The 21,698-nt window shown below is 35.7% G+C and overlaps 1 protein-coding gene and 1 non-coding gene across 2 annotated transcripts; both read right to left on the reverse strand.

The window, feature by feature from the left end:
- Positions 1 to 378: 378 nt before the first annotated feature.
- On the reverse strand, positions 379 to 3,097 carry LOC113336136. Its single transcript, XM_026582127.1, has 2 exons — positions 2,505 to 3,097; positions 379 to 689 (listed from the first exon to the last, which is right to left on the reverse strand). Exons 1-2 carry the CDS (start codon positions 2,964 to 2,966, stop codon positions 660 to 662), a joined length of 492 nt encoding a protein of 163 aa, XP_026437912.1. The 5' UTR covers positions 2,967 to 3,097; the 3' UTR covers positions 379 to 659.
- A 14,143-nt stretch (positions 3,098 to 17,240) lies between these two features.
- TRNAV-AAC lies at positions 17,241 to 17,314 on the reverse strand. Its single transcript has one exon. It is a non-coding gene; the product is annotated as a tRNA-Val (tRNA).
- Between the last annotated feature and the right edge of the window lie 4,384 nt (positions 17,315 to 21,698).

The following is a 21,698-nucleotide window of genomic DNA, read 5'->3' on the forward strand; positions in this document are numbered from 1 at the left end:
AACTGACCTCGGTTGTGTGATTAAGAACCTGACAGCATTAGATTCGGGACACCTTCATCTCTCAAAAGCTGTATGTTGAGCATAACTTTCTCATTCAGGTCTGCAAAATTCCTCCTTGATCATCGGAAATACTCAAATACATATCGGTCAGTACCACGATGTTCTTAGTAGAATTTACCCAAAGCCGCGCCACAGACAACTAGTTTCCAGACAACCGACAACAACAAAATGAACTACAATGTGAGAGCTGTCCTACACACACTGATCATGACAACCTTCTAGACTCAGATTCAGAACTACTGGGGTCTCATCTTGATTCTTTACCATTGCAAATACAAATAGAGCAAGAATGCACATTGAAAGAGCAGAAACACAGAGTAAATAAATAAGCACCTAGCTCACATAAGAAGGATTAACACAATAGAAGATTGTGTATCATTTGAAAATATCAAAATCCTGATATTTCAGTCGTAATAAGTTGTAAACACAAAATTAAATTTAAAGCAAACTACCGGATCACAGTTAGAACTTCCCCATACTTACACCTCAACAAGTTTAGTTAACAGCCATTCCAAAAACTATTTATCCACAAAAGAATAATGGAGATGCAAAACGGCAACAGTCATCTTCCATTAATAGTCAATGATACTCCACCTTATTCAAACAATCTCAGCATAAACGTCACCATCCTGCATAACCAAAACAACATCAGTATAAGATATTGCTATTGCTCAACAGAAAGCTATAAGGAAACAAGATATTTCATATTTGAGTTCAGCACATATTAATATGGATCACAAGGCAATTGAGCTCTTCCTGAGCTTTACAACAAGATTTCATTTTTCAGTCATAAAACCAAGGATCAGCAATTTTCCACAATGTAAAAACTACAGCATTAACTCCGACTAAACCCCAAAGAACACCATCTGCTGACAGAAACCACGAATCACCACGACTCGAGGTATGGTATCTCTGGTTTGATGCAACACTAACATTAATTCTAACCGACTACGACGTGTGGTGGTTTTAGTCCCTGCGACATAAGATGAACCTATGAAGTTTTTAGTACAGATATTGCTTGGAATTCTAGTGACAGGTAGTAGTTTCTGAATGGTGATGATTCAAGGTCTAGAAAAGATAACAAGAGAAATGAACTAACCTAAGTGGGATGATCTGTTTAGTTTTTCAAGATCATATTGTAGCTTAAGTACTAGAAGAGAAGAACAGGACAAAATAAAGAAAGATGAGCAAGTGCTTGGTAACAAAATTAGATGACAGGAACATGCCAAATGAACCAAAGCAGGAACTGTAAAATACTAATGAGGAATGGAGAAAAGTTATTATCATCATATGCACACATTGTGAGTTAAGAGTAGATTCGTACTAAGAGATTACTCTTCTCATGATCAAGCTATTTCTGGTGCAAGCATTTTGTTTGTCAAAACCCAAGCTACAAAAATCTAATCCAAGGATATTTTAAACCAAGAAACGTAACAACATCACCATACATGCTTATATGCTTACATTGAAAAACAGGACTATATTGTAGTGTAGTGTACTAGTATCTGATCTCTAATTTTACCATCAAAAACTTGTGACCTAACTGGCATTTGCTACCAAGAATAAAGATAACCCCCCTAATTCCAGTGAATCCAAACCCATCCCATAAAGCAATTAAAATCATGAAAAAATACAAAAATAACAAAATTCTACCAAAACCCTCATTAGATTAAAACATAGATTGAATGAACCCATAAACCCCCATTATATTGAATGAACCCATAAACCCTTAGATCCCTAAAACAATCAATTTAAGGCACCAAATCAGTTCTCCGTGTCATGGTTCATTTGATATGCCAAAATAGATGACAGGAACATGCCAAATGATTTTAATAATGCTAAATTGTCTTAACAATTTATATTTATAACTCACAAGTAATAAATCGAAGATATCTAACAAATGATAAAGCAAAGATAACTCAAAAGGTTTCATTAATTCATAGTTCTTGAGTAACTAACTAATTCATTACTAAAGATGGATTCGTACTAAGCTCTTCTCACGATCAAGCTATTTCTAGTGCAAGAATTTTGTCTATCAAAACCCAAGTTACAAAAATCTAAAACAGGCCTATATTGTAGTGTAATGTACTAGTATTTGATCTCTAATTTTACCATCAACAACTTGTATCGTAACTGGCATTTGCTAACAAGAATAAAATTGCTATTCGGGAAAAGATAACCCCCCTAGTTCCAGAGAATTCAAAACCCATCCCATAACTCAAAGCAATTGAGATCATGAAGCTCAAAATTACAAAAATAACAAAATTCTAACAAAACCCCTCATTAGATTGAATGATCCCATAAACCCTTAGATCCCAAAAAAAAAAAAAAATCAATTCAAGGCACTAACTCAGTTCTCTAGCTCTCTAGTACGAAATAAACAGATCAAGTTACCATTAAATCGGATCAAAACATCAATACGTCAATCAGAAACACAAAATTACCTCATGAGTGTTAACAGAGCGGAGGTACTGGTAAACCTTCTGACCAGAGTTGATAGCAAATGCTGAACCCAACATGAAAGAACCCATATAGAAAGAACCCATGAAGAATGAATTTCCCATATTACCTCCATCTTCTGCTGTTAGATCATGTGTACAACGTGGAGAAGTAGGCTGGAACAAATAGCTGACTAAATTCAACCCAGCATTAACCGCTACACCACAACCAAGCATCAATACCCCAATATTAATGTAGAATAAACTCTTAGTCTTATCAAATGCCTTAGCCATACCATCACCAATCATGGAAGTACCAGCTTCAGAAATTGGAGTCATTATAGCCTCTGTGCTAACTACTTCTTGAATGAACTGAGTTCCCTGTTTTCTTAAGGGATTCATTACACTCTCATCCTCTACAGTTTGTGTTGTCACTAACTTCACTACTTTAGATATCGCAGCACCCATTTTCTTCCTTCTTCAGAAAAATTTAAGCAGAGAAAGAAGATGAGTGTTTAGAGCCGACACGCGAATGAAAAGGAAGAATGTCGTAATGGGATGATGGAGAGTTATTAGGGTTAGGTTTTCGAGATCCTTCAATTTATGCTTTTTGTATCTCGATTATGACCCCCCCGGTTTCTTTTTTGTTTGCAAAACGGAAATGACATAATTACCCTTCAAGAGAATATAAATTTTACCTGTTTTTCCTTGCGATTTGTTATTGTGCTTGGGATTAGCTAAACACCCAACTAGAGGTGTAAATGAACCGTTTTTTTGGGACCATGGTTTTTTTTATGGGATCATGATTTTATTTTTGGTAGGACATTAGAAGTAAATCTAGGTTACCCCTTATCTAGATATTTATATTAATATCTAAATTATCCTCCTGATTAATTTTGGGTAATGATTAGTTAGTGTTGATAATAGTTAGTGTAATGATTAAGTTAAAGATAATTAGTGAGATTAAAAAATCAGATGGTTTTGTTTAAAAGAAGTAGAATTATTGAGAGAGTAAAGTTAGAGAAGATGAAGAAGGAAAACATGAAAAACGATGGATTTTACCAACCACAATCAGAGGAAGAGCATTTGGGTACCCAGGTATGCTTCAAACTTAGATAATGTTGGTTGAATTGCTCCAAATTTTTAAAAAACTGTAAATTTTTAGAGTAGATTTGGTCTTGTTCGGTTACTTTATGTGAAGAACAGGTTACCGAACTCATCTGAAAGTGTAGTTCGGTTACTTTTTCCAAACACGCAGGTTACCGAACTCGCTCTTTAATGGAGGTTTTTAGTCGTTTGGTTAACAGACATGTTAGCAAACTTTGTTTATAGGATTTACAAAGTAATGTTCGATTGGTTCGCAAACTCTAACCCAACAACATATCTAACCGAACTCCACATGTATGCAATTAGTGAAGAGTTCGGTTTGTTAAGATTTTTTTGCGAACAAACCGAACATAGTGGGACAAGTTCGGTTAAATTGAAACTCAACATAGTAGGCAAAATAGCACAGTTCGGTTACATTGGATTTTTTTTTCTTTTTGTAATATAGGTAGAGTTCGGTTACTAGATAGTTTTAGAGATTTTTGCGAACCAACCGAACATAGTAGGCAATGTTCGGTTAAATCATAACTCAACATAGTGGGAAAAATAAAACAGTTCGGTTACATTGTTTTTTTTTTTTTTTTTTTTTGGTATTATGGGTAGAGTTCGGTTACTAACTAGTTTTAGAATTTTTTGGGGACCAACCGAACACAATACATTGGTTTTCAATGAGGAGTTCGGTTAAAACAAATTTTTGTGAACCAGAGTTCGGTTACGAAAAATTAAATTCGTGATAACCGAAGTGTTCTTCATGTTCTTGGGTTCAGAATGTTCGGTTACAAAACTAGTTTTTTTTAAAACTGTTCCTAACCGATCATGCCACTTTAACTTCCATTTAAACCATATTTTGATAATTTCTACTCAATTTTCCCAATCAAAGAACGAATTAAAAAGATTGATGGGTTTTTCAATCGAACGAGGAACGTCAAGGAAAGAGAGAAGAAGAAGAGAATAATTTTTTTTTCAAAACTAAAAAATTTCGATTCCCCTCCTGTTTTTCTTTTTGATTTTGATATTGGTTAATAAATTCATTTAGATTAGATGTATATGATTAGATTTATATAGTTATTAAGTTAGTTTTAATTTAAATTAAAGTAAAGGGTCAATGTGTATTTACCTAACTTTAGGACACCTCTTATAAGTACAGGGAGGTTGGCCTAATAAGACCATGGTCCCCCAAAAAAACCATGGTCCCTAAAAAATGCTTCGTGTAAATTGGGTTGTGCCAGCACGAGCCCAGCACGCTAAATTTGAGCCCATCCCAGCCCAACACGTGATTTAGCCCAGCACGGTCCAACACGTTAGTTTCATGGGATGTGCTGGGTTAGCCTAATCGGCGCAGTAGCACAACACAACACGTGGCACGGATAAGCACGTGGCCCAGCACAACACGTTAAGAAAGCACGTTATAGCATGCATAAGTACACCATATAACAAGACATAATACATCATATTTTGTGTATATTTCATAAAAGAGTCACTATTCTAGCTAGTTTTTGACATTTTATGTTAGCTTATTTTTATAACAACACATATAATACTTAAATATTTGGAAAATATATTTCAATATCGTTGTTATAACGTGTTGTCCGACTTAATGTATACCACTAAATGGCTTCAAATTGTTTATAACATGTGTGCTAGCACTGCACAACACATCACAACACGTTTATTCGTGTGTTGTGCCCGTGGGCTGTGTTGTGCCTAGATTTTGACTAGTGAAGCACAACACGGTACAACACGTTTAAATCGTTGGCACAACACAACACGACAATAGCACGTGAAGCACGCGATTTCGTGTGCATGGCCGACATGTTTTACACTTCTACACCCAACATCTTAATTATGCCGGGAACTACGCGGAACCAGGGACGGAGCTGGAATTTTTGGTTAGGGGGGACAAATTTATATACTAACAGTATGATCTAAATCCGAATAGGTGGCCGAAGGGCGCAATTTTTTTTCCACCTTTAACTATATCTTGGATTGTGAAAATGTTGAAATACTTGTTAAATTCTAACATGGTTTGCGTATAAAACACTATATATGTGAATTTGCAGAAATTCCATGACCAGATAGTATAACAAACATGCTATCGAATGATTTGCCTTTTATTTTGTTTTGTTTTGTTTTTGAATTAGGTTATTATTTTCATATTAGCATAGTTGCCTATCTGATGCTCGAATTTGCTAGTGAATACATTGGAGCTTTATCAATTATGAATTACCCAGATAATTTTCTTCTTTCTTTATTGAGAAAAGATACCGGCAACTAAGGGAAGAATACGGGATCACATTTTTTTAATCTATTTTCCGTCATTCCCCCATAAATTAGTTCCTAAAATTATCTAATTACCATTGCTATAGAGTTAAAATCACAACATCACATCTAGCGGGGACTACTGTCCCCAATAGACCCTTAACAGCCCTGTGCCAGCACGGAACTAAATAAAAACACAGAAATTATCGTGGTTCGCCGATGTGTATACTCCAACGCAACAAAATAAGCTCCTTATCGGAAATCAAATAGTAGATAAATTTAAAAAAACTACACGTGAGCTGTTGCTCATGGTTCTTTAGGCTCAGCAACTATTGACTTAATCCTGATGCCACTACCATGGTCCATGACGCTTTACCACGAGGCAGCACTAAAATTGTTCTCTTTTTTTGTTACTAGGTGAACTTATCATCCCTTATCATCATGCACTCAGCTAGCACTAGGTTTAAGTTTGAAATTTAAATCTTTTCCCGAGATAGAAGTAGGCCTGGTCAACAACATAGGTTGTTTAATTGACAACACAAAGGAACAGAAACTCAAGGCCGCTAATGGGGAGTACCAACCGAAAGGCAAATGCTTTTTTTTTTCCTATATACATATTGGTACATCCCCAAGCAAAACGATACCCTATTAGCAGTTTTGCATAAACTGAACCTCGTACCTCACCCATCAGTATCCTTGTATTTATTGTCAAAAAAAAAAGTATCATTTGTTGTAGGGCTTACAGCCCACGGATGTGCGGCCCAAGTAGGAATCTAGGGTTTTCCTTTACATATATATAAAGGATATCATATCCATGTAACTCTATTATCCTGATCAATAGAAACCTCTCTTTGTTTCTTTACTTTCTCCATATTTTCCACTGCAACACGTTATCATGCACGACTCTACCAACTGGTGCGATTTTTTTTTCTTCGTTCAAGATTGGTTATGGATTATTCCTTGAAGATTAGCGTGGTTCTGATCCTATTTGTTTATCATCATGGATGCGTTACCAGGTATTTCTTTTGAATAAAGAAATTTCGTTTTCGTAGTATATATTAGGGTTCCATAAACGTCTGATTATAAAAGATAGAGATTTCACCGTTAGATTTTCATGATATTTTAATATGTTCAACCCAATCAGCCACTACGTACTATGTTAAAATATGATGCAATCTCCAAAGACTGTGTTTAATAAAACTATGTACGTTCAGAAAAACCCTAATTTTTAACAGCGTCGAAAACCTAAGTTTTGAGAATTTCAACCGTTGGTTTATGCTATATTTTTGGTATGTTTTGTATATTTTTCTTGGTGAGATACTGTAAAAATTTCATAAAGATCCAACCATGGAAATACTCAAAAGTACGTGATATTTCCAATTGTGTCCACAGAAACGCTAATTAGAACAGTCATACGGCGTCATGGATAAGTTTTTATCTAGCCGTTGGATTGAGTTGAAATTTTATTATGCTTGTCGACACATTATTATGAAGTTACTGTAAAAATTTCATAATCATCGAAGATGTTTACAATTGTTTTCTGATCACTAAAGTTGGATGATGAAATTTCCAATTTTAGGGTTAACAATATGTTTTGGGCTCATATGCTAATAGTTTCAAGGTTATTACCAATGGGCCTGAGCACTTCATATATAATGGAACATATATGTGGACCTTTTATAACCATGATATAGTCAACCCAATGGACCAGGCATTGACCAATCCGTTGATTGGGTTCTCATTAGACCAACTCGAATAAAATTTGACCTTTTGGACTCGGAAGTACTTGAACGCCATTAAAGAGCCTCTGATACATAAGTCAATTGTGTTTACAAGGTATTTACTTCCATCATGAAAACCTTCAACCAATGACGATGCATTTTTCAAAATATGAAGGTATAACTTCCACGTTTTAAGGCGACACTCAAACGATGGAATGCGCTGAAGGAAGTTTTTGAAACATTCATGAAATTTTCCCCCCGAAAATTTGAATGTTTATTGGAATTTAAAACACTTGTAATATTGGCTCAAGTAGTAACAATACAAAGTAAATGTATTTATTGAGCATGAGACAGAGACGTAATTCTGATTCATTGGAATGAGAGTTGGACGCTTGGTATAAACATTTACTGAGTATGGTACAAGTGATGGAATACAAGTATCATATCATAGCAACCAACTACAAGATATATAGAGAGTTTAAATGACAACAAACTCACTATATGTTAAAAGAAGGTCATACCCACGCTTGTCAACTTCAGTGGCAATAAGAAACTTGCCCAATTAATATACTTACATTTTGATAAATTTTTATTAATTATCTTTATTCAACTGAATTTTGTATGATTTGATCCTGGACTATTGGTTGTATTGTAGTTTAGTAAACATTTTTTTAAAAATTAAAATAAAGAATTTTTTTATGTGAAGAACTAAATTCATAGTTTGTACTTATGAAATAAAAAGTATATCATTTTCATGAGACTGAAATACTCTAAAGCACCTGAGATATACTCATAAGTACTTGAGTTAAAAGGATCATTCGTACATTATGATGAAAAGTATATCATCCTCATGAATTGTAACACTCTAAAGTAAATGAGATAAATTTTCTTCTATTACGTAATATGGCCACACCACTTATTACACGAAGCTCTTAAGGAAATATATTAAACTGCTTATTGAATTGTTTCCTTATGTAATACCATGCGATGATTGGATCATTACAGATAATAGCCGAACGAAAAAAAAATGCTCAATCTTTGTTGCATTTAAAAGTTACATGAGCTCTATAAGAACCAAGAGCTAGTCACACTTTGTTAAGTTTCTACGAAGTCTGTGCAAATGGTTATTGAACTAAAACTAACCGTGAGAATGGGAATGCATCTACAAATTACCTCCAATTAATGACTGTGAAAGGAATCACATTTTAGAGAAAATAATGAGTCAATTGGTCTAGTGAACTGTAAATCACTAATACTTGGATAATTGACAATATAATGTTGGGAATTGACTCACTCAGGTTTTGACATAACCATAAAGACACTTTGGTTGTGATATGATGTTTTGTTTTGAAAGAACTCAAATGGACATCCTTTTATTTGAGTTAACAAGAAAATCGGAATCACAAAGATTGAAAGAATGCAAAGTCACGACATCTCTCACAATCAACTCTTTCTAAAGTACCAGAAACACCACCTCCCCTCCCATTATGCTTTTAAAGTAATAAAGCATGTAACTTATTTTACAAAGTCATTCTTTAGTAAAAAGGATTGAGACCATCCTAAGATGCAAATGGTAAACAACCCATTTTTTCAAAAGAAACAAGGTTATATTTACATATCCATACAGAATGAAGTCCATTCAAGTGATTTATGGCTCTGATGGATAATTCGAAGTGTTGAATTAATTATTGTTCACAAGAAATTATGCATTTTTGAAACAATTCTAGCACATATTATACAATTTAAAGTCTCACCAACCTTGTTATTGCTAGATATTTTACATCAAAAGGACTTGATGGATATTGCATGTTTAATAGGATCATTGTAGAGCATCCTATACCCCATGGTCTCGCAGATGCTACCACCATAGGTTATATATGGTGTCGTTATGCGTAACAACCTTCCTACAAATGATTGGAGGATATACAGTATTATACGCATATTCACTTATTCATTTTAGAACCCACAATTAGTCAACCATTTTTGCGTACCAGTCGGTAACTGGTTATAAGCCTGACATTTGTGTTCGTACGCATTTTTGGTTGTACTATATATGTGCCATTACGAGTCCACATCGTACTATGATGAGTCACGAAAATGATTAAGTAATATTGTTGGATATTTACTCTCCACAATTATCCGCATTTTAAAACCTTTGCCAGGAGATCTCTTACCTCTAGATTTGCGGGTTATCACTTTGATGAGACAATTTTCCCGTCATTAGGGGGAGATAAGAAAAAGTATTTTCTAAGGGAACGACAAGAATTGTCGTGGTGTGTTCCCAATGTGTCTCATATTGATTCTTGTACTCCACAAATGTAAATGTGAAGTGAAAAAAATAATCGATTTTCAGAATGTACATTGATGTCGCTAAAGTGATGAGATCAGACGTACCAGCTGCAAACTTACCTGTAAGGTTACAAATCCTCAATAAGGGATATACACCATAGACTAAGGTGTTTCAATTACACTTAGTGGAAGTGTGGTTGAGGCCGTGGCTCCATAAAGGAAGTTGGAGAGACCACTTGGTTCGATCAATCCTCACCTAGAAAGGAAGTAGGTGAGGAAGACACAACTTACTTATATCATCAGAAATCATCTCATAAGATTGTCTCTGAATATGTCCATGAATCAAACTAGAGGACGCTCCGAAGTTTAATGATTCCAGAGAACAATGACATCCCAAGTGGATTATGAGAATGCTCACGAGTCAATGGAAAGATCATGCGAGCATATTGATGATTAATTTCATATACACTTGCTTAAGAAAATAGAGCAAGATAAGATCGAACTAATCTTCTTGTTGCTTAATGTCAACGAAGAGCATATTTGGCCTATACAATCCAGGTAAAACTTGGTTCTTTGACAAATATACAGGTATTTGGCGTGGTAGTGCTAACCAACCAAGTGTAAATCATATTGGTCATACATGATTAATTTGTCACAAAGCATAATGAGAAGAAAGAAGTCTTAAAGGATAAAGACTCGCCTTGTGGCGAGAGGTTTCTCACAAAGCCCTGGAATTGTTCTCTTGTAATGAACGTTATAGCGTTCCGCTAGTTATCTTGGTAATTTCAAAAGGACATGAAATTCAGCATACGTATGTGGTTGTTACGAATTTCTAAAAGAATCAAGAGATAGCAGATATTTACAAAAGTACTTGATAGCCTTTTGTTTCCCAAATCAAGTGACTCTAAACCACAAAGTGCGTTTACAGTTAGATATAACGCTCACTTATAGATTGAAGCAATCAGGCGGATGTGGTATACCCGTCTAAGTGGTTATTTGATTTGGAGGGGATAGACAAGTAAGTTATTTTAATTGCGTATTCACAAAAAAATTTCTGATTTGGAGTTGTAGCTATCTATGTCGATGATACAAACATGATGGGTACTCTTGATGTAATAAGAGACCTTAAAAGTTATTTGAAATCCGAATTTTAGATGAAAAATCTGGGGAAAGCTCGACCGAATAATGAGCTTGTGGTATATTATTCCACCAGTTTGCATATGTTTAAAGTTTCCAGGCAATTTAATAAAGATATGCATCCTGATAGCACTCCCATGATTAGTCGAGGTTCAAATGTTAGTAAGTGACCGTGTCGTCTAAATGAAGATGACGAAGATGTGTTGGGTATGAAATTCCCATATTTAAGTACAATATACGCATTGTTGTACTTAGTATCGTAATATACTCGATTAAATTTTACATCCTCGGGGAACTTGTTAGCTAGATATAGCTCAGCGCCAACGCCACGTCTTTGGAATAGTACAACGAATGTAATCATGTACTTAAAAGTAACCATTGACATGAGTTTGTTTTATCCCTGCAAATACATAAAAAGGAATGCTAAAAGAACTGCAATCCAAAGGTTGTTGATTATGAAGGAACAATAATCTCTTCTCCAACGAAAGTAATCAAGGGGAGATATGGTAGACTATTTTCTAAGTCATTACCGATATTCTGTTTCGAAAAGTACATGACTAAAGGAACTGTCTGGAACAACTCTGAAAGTAATCAGTGGGAGATGCCGACATCAGGGAGAGGATCCAAGGATATGATGTCGACATATTTTACTTCCAAACTGAAGATGTGTTGTACTCTTTTTCCCTTCGATCGAGAATAGTTTTTCCCAAAGGGTTTTGTTACTCGACAAGGTTTTTAGCGAGACAATACTAAAAACATCAAGTATGTTGAACGTTGAAGACACAAAGATCACGTTGATATTACTGAAAATATTTGAATCAAAGAAATGAAACGTGATATTCTCTTAAGCAACGTAACTTCCAGAATCAACAACATGGTTTTATAAACATTCAAGTCACCAAAGTAAAGTGTGATAGACTCCTTTTGAATGCATTAGACTAATGAAAATTATCTGACATCAGGGGAGCATCTAATGGTATGTTGAACTATTTTCCTTCACCGAGGTTGTTTTTCCCCATGGGGTTTTGTTACTCGGCAAGGTTTTTAATGAGACAACAACAAACACCGGGAATATAATTTCCCAGCTAAGGTTTTATCCCACTGGGTTTTCCTTGTCAAGGTTTTAATGAGGAAATGTATATGCATCCAACTATGTTCTAAGTTTACTTAATATTGTACTCTTTTTCTTTAGTTCAGGTTTTCTCCCTCTGGGTTATCCTGACGAAGTTTTAACGAGACAATTAACTTAGACTCGTCGATCTTTGAAGATCGTATTGCATGTGATGAACTACATATAAAGTACGAGAAAACATGTGAAGTACTACATGTGAAGAGTTGTACCAAGATTTTCCCCACTGGGATTTTCCTTATCAAAGTTTTAATGAGGCAATTGATTTCGTCACAAGTCACCAAGGACAGGACAACATTTGAAGAACTATATTCGAAGAATTTTATGTGAAGCGCTGTATACAGAGTTCTATTGGACCGCACAAGGTGGAGTGTTGTAGGGTTTACATCCCACGAATGTGCGGCCCAACTAGGAACCTAGGGCTTCCATTTACATATATATAAAGGATATCGTATCCATGCAACTCTATTATCCTGATCAATAGAAACCTCTCTTTGTCTCTTTACTTTCTCCATATTTTCCACTGCAACACCCTTGTATTTATTTATTAACTTTCAAAATATACGACTAGATAAATATCTCATTTGTATATTATTCCTTTCTACATCACTCAGAAAGATCCATTCACTCTTAACTCAAAAGGGAATAATAATACATATGATGATAACAACTTTTTCTCCATTCCTAGCTCATTAGTAATTTGTATTTCATGCTTAATTTGGTTCCTTTGTATGATGATAACAACTTTTTCTCCATTCATAGCTCATTAGTAATTTGTATTTCATGCTTAATTTGGTTCCTTTGTATTTGTTCACGGTGTTGTAAATCCTGGAGAGATTGGGGTATACCCAGATTAATTGGACTCTTTTTAAGAGCTAAGGGGGTGTCCTTATGGGTGAAGTTACAAAACTACCCTTTCCCATTATAATCCTTATTACCGTAATTAGTTATACTCCCTCTGTCCTAGTTTACTTGCCTAAATTGGTTTTTCACAAAAATTAAGAAAAATATTGTGAAAAAGAGGGGGTACAACAACCACACCCAATATTTCACTTAGAAATCTGTATGGACAAACTCCAATATACTTTCTAGAGAATCAACTAGACAGTCAGACTCAATCTAGATAAAAAGTATATCAAAAAGTTTATATCTCAATCTCTCGATTTGATATATACTCAAGCAAATAGAAATCTGCGAGTCTTTATCAAATACTAGAGAGATAACTTGGATGGTACCAAAGACCAATATCTAAGTGTCAATCAATTTAAATCAACAACCAAAAGGTCGGATATTCTAATTGATTGAACAACGCACAACCTGCGATATTTCAATTATATAACAAAATATAATGCGGAAAACAAATAACACAGACACCAGAATTTTGTTAACGAGGAAACCGCAAATGCAGAAAAACCCCGGGACCTAGTCCAGATTGAACACAAACTGTATTAAGCCGCTACAGACACTAGCCTACTCCAAATTAAGTTCGGTCTGGACTGTAGTTGAACCCCAACCAATCTCACACTGATCCAAGGTACAGTTATGCTCCTACGTCTCTGATCCCAGCAGGATACTACGCACTTGATTCCCTTAGCTGATATCACCCACAACTAAGAGTTGCTACGACCCAAAGTCGAAGACTTTAATAAACAAATCTGTATCACACAGAAAAGACTTCGGTAATAGATAAATCCGTCTCCCACGAATATACCTACGAGTTTTGTTCCGTCTTTTGATAAATCAAGGTGAACATGAACCAATTGATAAATCAGACTTATATTCCCGAAGAACAGCCTAGTATTATCAATCACCTCACAATTATCTTAATCGACGCAGCGAAAAAAGATATTGGGGAATCATAAACGATGAGACGAAGTGTTTGTGATTACTTTTATATCTTGCCCGTCGGAGATATCAATCTCAAGCCAATTATTACAGTTATATTTGTACGATAGAAATAACAAGATCAGATCGCACAACTACGAGAAAGTAATACCGGTATGGCTTCACAATCCCAAAGAAGTCTTTAAGTCGTTAACCTGGTTTAGAAGAAGAAACCAAAGGTTAAAGGAGAATCGACTCTAGCTTAACACAACTAGTATCACACAAAAGGTGTGGGGATTAGGTTTCCAAGTTGCTAGAGTTCTCCCTTATATAGTATTTCAAATCATGGTTTGCAATCAATGTTAGCTTGGTAACAAAGCATTCAATATTCACCGATAGATGAAAACCTGATTAGATTCAAGCTAATATCTTTCAACCGTTAGATCGAAAACTAGCTTGTTACACACAAATGAAATGCATGTTTCTAGGCTTGTGTAACTGTACCCAAACTTGTACATTTGTTGGTTCAACAATAGTCAACCAAATGGTTAGCCATATGATCACTTTCATATCAACCATATTCTCCGTCACCATAACTAGTTCAAGTGACTCAAATGAACTAGTTAGAGAGTTGTTCAATTGTAAGGAAATCTTATGTAACTACACAAGACACAATTGAAGCAAAAATGATTTGATTCACTCGAATCGGTTCATGAACTATATAGCCACGGTTTGCAATTTGCATTCCTTAGTTTATATAAGAATAAGTTCACAAACATCGTTTTTAGATATAACCTACTCAAGTTCGCGGACTTAAGTTCCCGGACGGAGTTCACAAACTCCGACAGAATTTCTCGGGACGAGAACTTCCGCCAGTTCGCGGACTGAGGTCGTGGACTTGGCTCACGCCACCATGCCGGTTCTCTTGATCAACAAAGTTCGCAAACTTCGGTTCAAGTAATAAGGACTTATACAACAATGCTTATAACCTCCAATGGTTATATAATCTAAACTCTCATTTCAGTCATTGAAACATTCTTAGAGGACGTTGATATTCTATAGTTGTTATTAACAAACTATTTTTCATCAAAGTAAGCAATTTTCAAAGTGATTGAAACTTGTCATGACTTTCGTCACTAGGTAAAGATGAACTTGGCTAAAGCGAGAGCTTACCAACATATATTTCGAGAAATAGATAGGCGAGATAGACTCGGCTCGAAATAGCAAATGTGTATAATCTAAGTCTATATAGCAAAACGACTTTTGTCTCAAGACAGGAGATAAATAGGCTTTTGAGTGATAGATAAGTTCAAGTCTCCACATACCTTTAGTCGATGAAGATCCACCGGTTCCTTGAGTAGTCCTTCGTCTTGTATGATGATTGCCATGGAGTTCTTGAGCTCAACTACACTTTCTATCGTAGTCCGAGACCTTAGCTATAGTAGACTAGAAATCAAGACTTATAGTTTTGATCACTAACATCGACAAACATGCTTGAGATAACAACGCATGCAAGGTCGACCGAGCAATACTCTAACATATAGAGAGAGTGGATTTTTTTCCAAAATTACCCCAAACTTAGTATTAAAGATACATAGTTTTTATATATCTAGTTTTTTGGTCTTTACTAGAATTTTTTGGTCTTTTACTTGAAGAATTCAAAACAAAATAAATTGTGTCAATTCTCAAGAGAATAAAGGATATAGAGAGAGAGGAGTATTTAAGATTGTATATAGGAAATAGATTTACACAATTCTCAATACTATGACTCGATTCCAACATAGGGATAGATTAGCATAAAAAGTGGAAAAATATGAAACCTAGCAAGTAATTTAGGACAAAAAAAATCCTCAATTTAGGCAATTAAACTAGGACGGAGGGAGTAATTTTTTCATTTCATCTTCTCCTCCTCTACCTTACCGGCTTCTCCATCCCCACCATCGAAAACTCGTCGATTAATTCGTCGTAATCGTCGATTCGAAAATTCCGATTAATCTTCAAAATGGATCCGATGCCGAGGGTTAGTCGTATGAAAAGAACAAATAGAAAACCCAATGAATATAACCCGGAAATTGCAAATTTAGTTCAACAAAAAGTGAGTAAAAAACCCGTTGAAGATGAAGAAATCAACACCGCTGAAACCAAAGAAATTGCGCGATTGAGAAAGTAAGAGCCTACTTAAACTCACTCCAGTACTTCAATTTTATGTTTGCATGTCAAATTAGGTCAGAAAAATCAAAATTGTGAACCTGCAGTTATTCAGACAGCAGGGTCTCTGATTCACGACCTTGCCGACTTTTCATATTTAGGGTTAGTCGGAATACTCTTATGTTGAATACCATGCCGGCTGTTAATATCTGTAACCGCTTTTTACAGTGTTTGCAGGGTATTCAACCTTAATACCTTGCCGGCGATATATGTTTTCTACAGTCGTTAGGTTATAATTTTTTACCCTGCCGGCGGTGTGTTTTGAAAATTGTTGGTGTCTCCTGATGCCTAAAATCATATCAGCATGGTATTTGAATATTACCCTGTCAACGGTATAAAAGCCGGCACTGTATGAGTTATAGACCCTGCCGACTATATGTAGCAGAAAATTCTTGTATCTACTGTGTTTAGAATTGTTATAAGACGGCACGTTAGTTGAATAAGACTCTGCCGACTATTCTTTAGTCGACAAGGATTATAGTTATCGACCCTGTCGGATATTGTTTAGCCGGCACATATTATAGTTATCGACCCTGCCAACTGTTAATTTCTTTTTAGTTGTTCTTGTTTATGCAAAAGGGAAAGAAGAAAAATGTTACTCGTCCTTTAAGACCTCCTCATGTCGGTGACAAACTCCTTAGTGTTTAGACCTTGGAGTGTTTAGACCTTGAACCAAGCAATAAAGAACAGAAATACAACTCCTTAGTGTTTAGACCTTGGAGCACATATACACCAAAAAATCACAATGGACTGAACTCAAGTCAAGATCTCCAATGGAGAATCCTGACACATAAAAAGTAGCTACATCATTCTAAGTCAGATTTCCAACAACATTTTTAGCATCATCCAACTTCCTAATGAGGCGGCAGGTACTTAAAAACATTTCAAAATCTACGAGTCAATACATGAAGAAAAACACAAACAAATAAGATAACATCTAGTCAACTGATAAAACTTACAGCATCAAACACCATTACGGAAACCCAAAGACGCCACTTTAACATAAACACTAAAACTCTATTCAGAAAACCACCTAGAAGGGAAGGAGAAAAAAAAAAAAAAGAGAAGATATGGCTTCTCCCAGGTTTGAACTGGAGACCTTCATTGCGTTAGACTGACGTGATAACCAACTACACCACGAAACCGTTGTTGGCAAGATGTTGGAAAGTTTACTTTTGGTATACATAGTAGATCATGAGCACCTTCTAGGCTCAGAAGCTGGTGACTGAATGAATAAAAGTTTGTCAGACGGATGGATGATCGGTCAAAATTCGGAGTCAACGCTTAGTCATGTGCCAACACTGGTCATATCTTCGGTTTGGGTACCACGCTCTAGACTACCACTTTCAAAGTGGACGACCCAGCAGCGCCCCAAGAGACGCCACGCCTTACCTAAAGGTTAAAACTTTCTTGTGGGTTCAAAGGATCCTCACTAGCTGTATATAAGTACTTCATTAACAATTGTTTTAACCTTGCTGATTAGTAAAGGATGTAGTGGTTTTTGTTAACCATATCCCTTGTGTCATAATATTTGTATGAACTTTCAAAATAAATATGAGTAGGTTGGCTTTGCTTTATTAACACTAGAAAAGACTATCCCATTCCCATAATGCATGCTATCATTTTCTGCATCACTAACAAAGTTCCATGCACACTTCAACCCAAAATGGTGTGCATATGTTGGTAACAACTTAATTATCTCCATTCCTCGTTAGCATTTTAAATTTCATGTTCGGATTCATTTGGCATGTCCTGTCATTTACCTTTGGCTTATCTTTCTTTCCTTCATCCTCTTCTTCTCTTCTACTTGAATGGGATCTTCGAAAGACTAAAGACATCACCACACCAAGCTGTTTAATTCATTTCTCTTCTCTAGACCTTGAATCATCAAAATGCAGAAACTACTACTTTCGTTCAAGCTTATCACTAGATTTCCAGGAAATGTCGGTTGTACTAGAAACTTCATAGGTTCATCTTCATACACCACAAGAGAGTTCTTCAGCTTAGCACTACTACTAAATTTCCTTCAAGCTTATAACATTAGCACTACTACTAAATTTCTCTCTAACGCACCAAAATCTCACCATAACATTATTTTTTATGAGGCTTTTTCAAGGAGTTTAGTCTTAAATCCCCATTTGAAGAACCGAAGTAAAAATTACATTAATGATGGGATTGTTGTTGCAAATCGTCGTAATTTTTCTGGAAATAATGTTAGTGTTGCTGGATCAAACCAGAGATACCGAACCTCGAGTCGTGGTGGTTCGTGGTTCCCATCAGCAGATGGTGTTTTCTCGGGATTAATCGGAGCAAATGTTGTTGTTTTTAATTACCATGTGGAAAGTTGCCGATCCTTCGTTTATGAAAAAACACTTTATGATTTCATTAGATAACTTCAAAAGCTGGCGTGTTTGCCCGGTGATTACTTCTGCATTCAGTCATATGAATGATGGACATTTTATCAGTAACATAATAAGTCTTTACTTCTTTGGAAGACCAATAGGACTGCTATTCGGACCACAGTTCTTGCTGAACTTGTATTTATCCGGGGCAATCTGCGGCTTCGTGTTCTACTTGGTACATCATGCTTTCATGGATAAGTCAAAAAAGGGCGTCCAAGGATATTTCGGTGCAAGTGGTTCTGTGAATGCTCTTATGCTGCTTTACATATTTCTTTTTCCGAAACCTACAATCTATTTCTATCTTGTTATACCGGTTCCAGCAATGCTAGTGGGAGCAAGGTAGTTAATTTCGGATTCCGGTTCATCTCGGTCCCGAGCGAGACACTGGTACAACGTTGTCTCGGGGAGATTTCGTTTTCAAATTTCGGTGTAATTTCGGTTCCAACTTTTATAATAAGAAGTGTTTGTTGCCAGGTTCAATTAATTCCAATCCTAGTTTGAGTCAGACTAGAAGATTGAGGGAGTATTGACCCACTTAAAAGAAACATAATATTAGTAAATCTGGTTGTTCACCTTCCTCATCATCAACACCAAATGATAATTTTAGGTCAAGAAATTCAAACACAACAACAAGCAATAATACTAGTGAGTGAATTAATCTGTTTAATTTTTGTACTTGAGATTAATCCACTCAATTTTAAAAAAATTTATATATATATATTCCGGCCGAAAAACACGTTTCCGGCCGAAATTTTCACAAAGATTTCGTCCGGCCGAAATTAACAAAATCTCGTCTTCATGGACCGAAATCCAAAATTTCGCCGAAATTCGGCCGAAATGGCCACTACCGTGAGTGGGAGCATTTCTAGTTGGAAAAGATCTGTACATTATGAATTAGGAAGATGATAAAAGCTCAGGAGAAGCTCACTTAGGGGGTGCTACTGTTGCTGCAATTATATGGTTTGGGATCAGAAGAAGATTGCGGATTTGAGTCCATTACTAGTAGTATTGTAGTCCTAGTAGGGGGATCACGCTTTGCTTAGCCAACTAGGAGTATTTATAAATTTTGATTGAAGTATTTATATTTCTAAAGCTTCGCAGAAGAAAATGAGAGAACAACCGAAGGGAGACTATTTGTGTGTCTATTAGTCCACAAACTGTTGACTAATTTTGCAGGATTGACGAGTGGTTGTTGTTAATCACTTTGCATATTATTCAAAGAATCAGAACATATTGGGCAGCAACCCCTAGTTAGCTGATCGAGTTTGCAGTTACCCTTTAGTTCCTGTTTCCATTCGATTGGCCAACTAGGAGTGAGTTCAATCTCTTTAGGGATCACAGCTATTTGCTATGGTATCACAAATACGCAGCAAATTAGATAAGAAAGACCAGAAAACAGCAGGTAATCTCCATGCATATATAGATTAAAACCACAACAATCATGCATGTTTAATTAAGAACAATATCAAAACAAGTAAACATAATCAACCTACTATAGGACTTGTAGTACCACCAAGCTAGAGTGGTTCAGTGCAAATCATTTCTTGAAGTTCACTTCTTTCACTTTAATTGGCATAATCTTTCAATTCCCTCCTTCAATGTCGCCCGTCTGCCCTCCCTGAAGTTCCACAGTTCTTGGACTAAGTACCTCCCACTCCCATTGTATTCATCTAACTCCAACAATGCAGTTGCCACAGCTTTGAATACATCTTCACCCATTTCATTCCTTAAACGACTCAGCTTCTCATCCTTCTCATTGATTTCCGTCTACAATAGTTCAGTTCATTTTAGTGATTAAGGGTGCCACTTTAAGAAACAAGCAATACATCAATCTCTTCTCTATATATATGCACAAAGTATGAATTTATATGCGACTTTTGAGAATATATATCAAGGCTGGTTAAAAGTTTCAGAGAGAGTGAGATAGGGTACCTCATACTTATTTTCCCCAACCTTGACATTTACAAAAGGATACCAATTTGGGTCTCGAAGTTCAATTTCCCAATCAGAGAGAAGTTGAGAAGCCTTGACATCTGCTTCATCGGCACTATACTTCTTCTTGCACGCATCCAGGAAAGGTTTTAAATCAATTTCTCCCATTCTCTTAACTCCAATGGCACCACCATTACCCATTTCTCTCAGTTGCTAGAATACAATCAAAGAATAATTATTCTGTTAGGAAACAAAACGGAGAATGATATTCCGATCTAAAATATATATTTAGGATAGGATAGGAAAAGAGAAAAGAGAAACTCACATTGATTAGTTCCTGTCGAGCTTCCTGCAGCTTATTGTTGCCTTGGCGTTCCTTGACTAGTAGAGTCAAGATCATGGCTTCAAGCTCTTCTAGTTCTTCTATCTTGTCTTTCAAAGATACAGTCAAATCTTCGATCTTCTTCTTCAATTCACAATATGCATCGTCATCATCTGCAAGAGGAAAATATCTACACTGACTGGATAATAAGTTACATAATACTTGAAAAGTTCAGAGAGCATATACCTTTTGTTCTTCAATTTTCCTAATTTGAGATGATGAACCCATTTCTTCGGACATTATTGACTAGTCTCTGGTTGGTATATGAACTCTCTGAGTGTTTCAAATTTGTTCCAAAGATTGAACCTCTCTCAATGTCTGTTCTGTGTCTCAAAATGGTTTCAAGATGGAAGCTTTATAGGTGAAAATGTGAAACCCAAGGGTTTTTCTGGGAACCCAAATGCTGCAATTAATGGAGAAATATCACTTTACTTCTCGGTCTTTCAAGTTTCCTTCCTGGGAAAATGTATAGACTCAAAAGAATTCAAATGGGTAAACTCATTGAAAGTTGAAACATCTCCCGCTACATTTCTCTAAATTACCCCTTCTTTTAAACAATTGTCTAAGGATTCCTAAATTGTACTTCCTTTTACACCCAAAATTTAAGAGCAAACATACAAAAGTAATTAATCAAACAAGCACCTAACTCACATTAATGTGACTACTATTTTTCCGGTAGTCTATGTAACATGAACAGTTCAGAGGATCATATACCAAGTAGTAATGATACCTCAGGTGAACTGATACTGTTAAGTAAAAGAAGGTATTTAAGATGTAAGGCTCAATAAATATAAATAGTGCAACTAAATTATC

This window comes from Papaver somniferum, unplaced genomic scaffold, assembly GCF_003573695.1.
Source record: "Papaver somniferum cultivar HN1 unplaced genomic scaffold, ASM357369v1 unplaced-scaffold_150, whole genome shotgun sequence".
In the NCBI taxonomy this organism is placed as follows: Eukaryota; Viridiplantae; Streptophyta; class Magnoliopsida; order Ranunculales; family Papaveraceae; genus Papaver; species Papaver somniferum.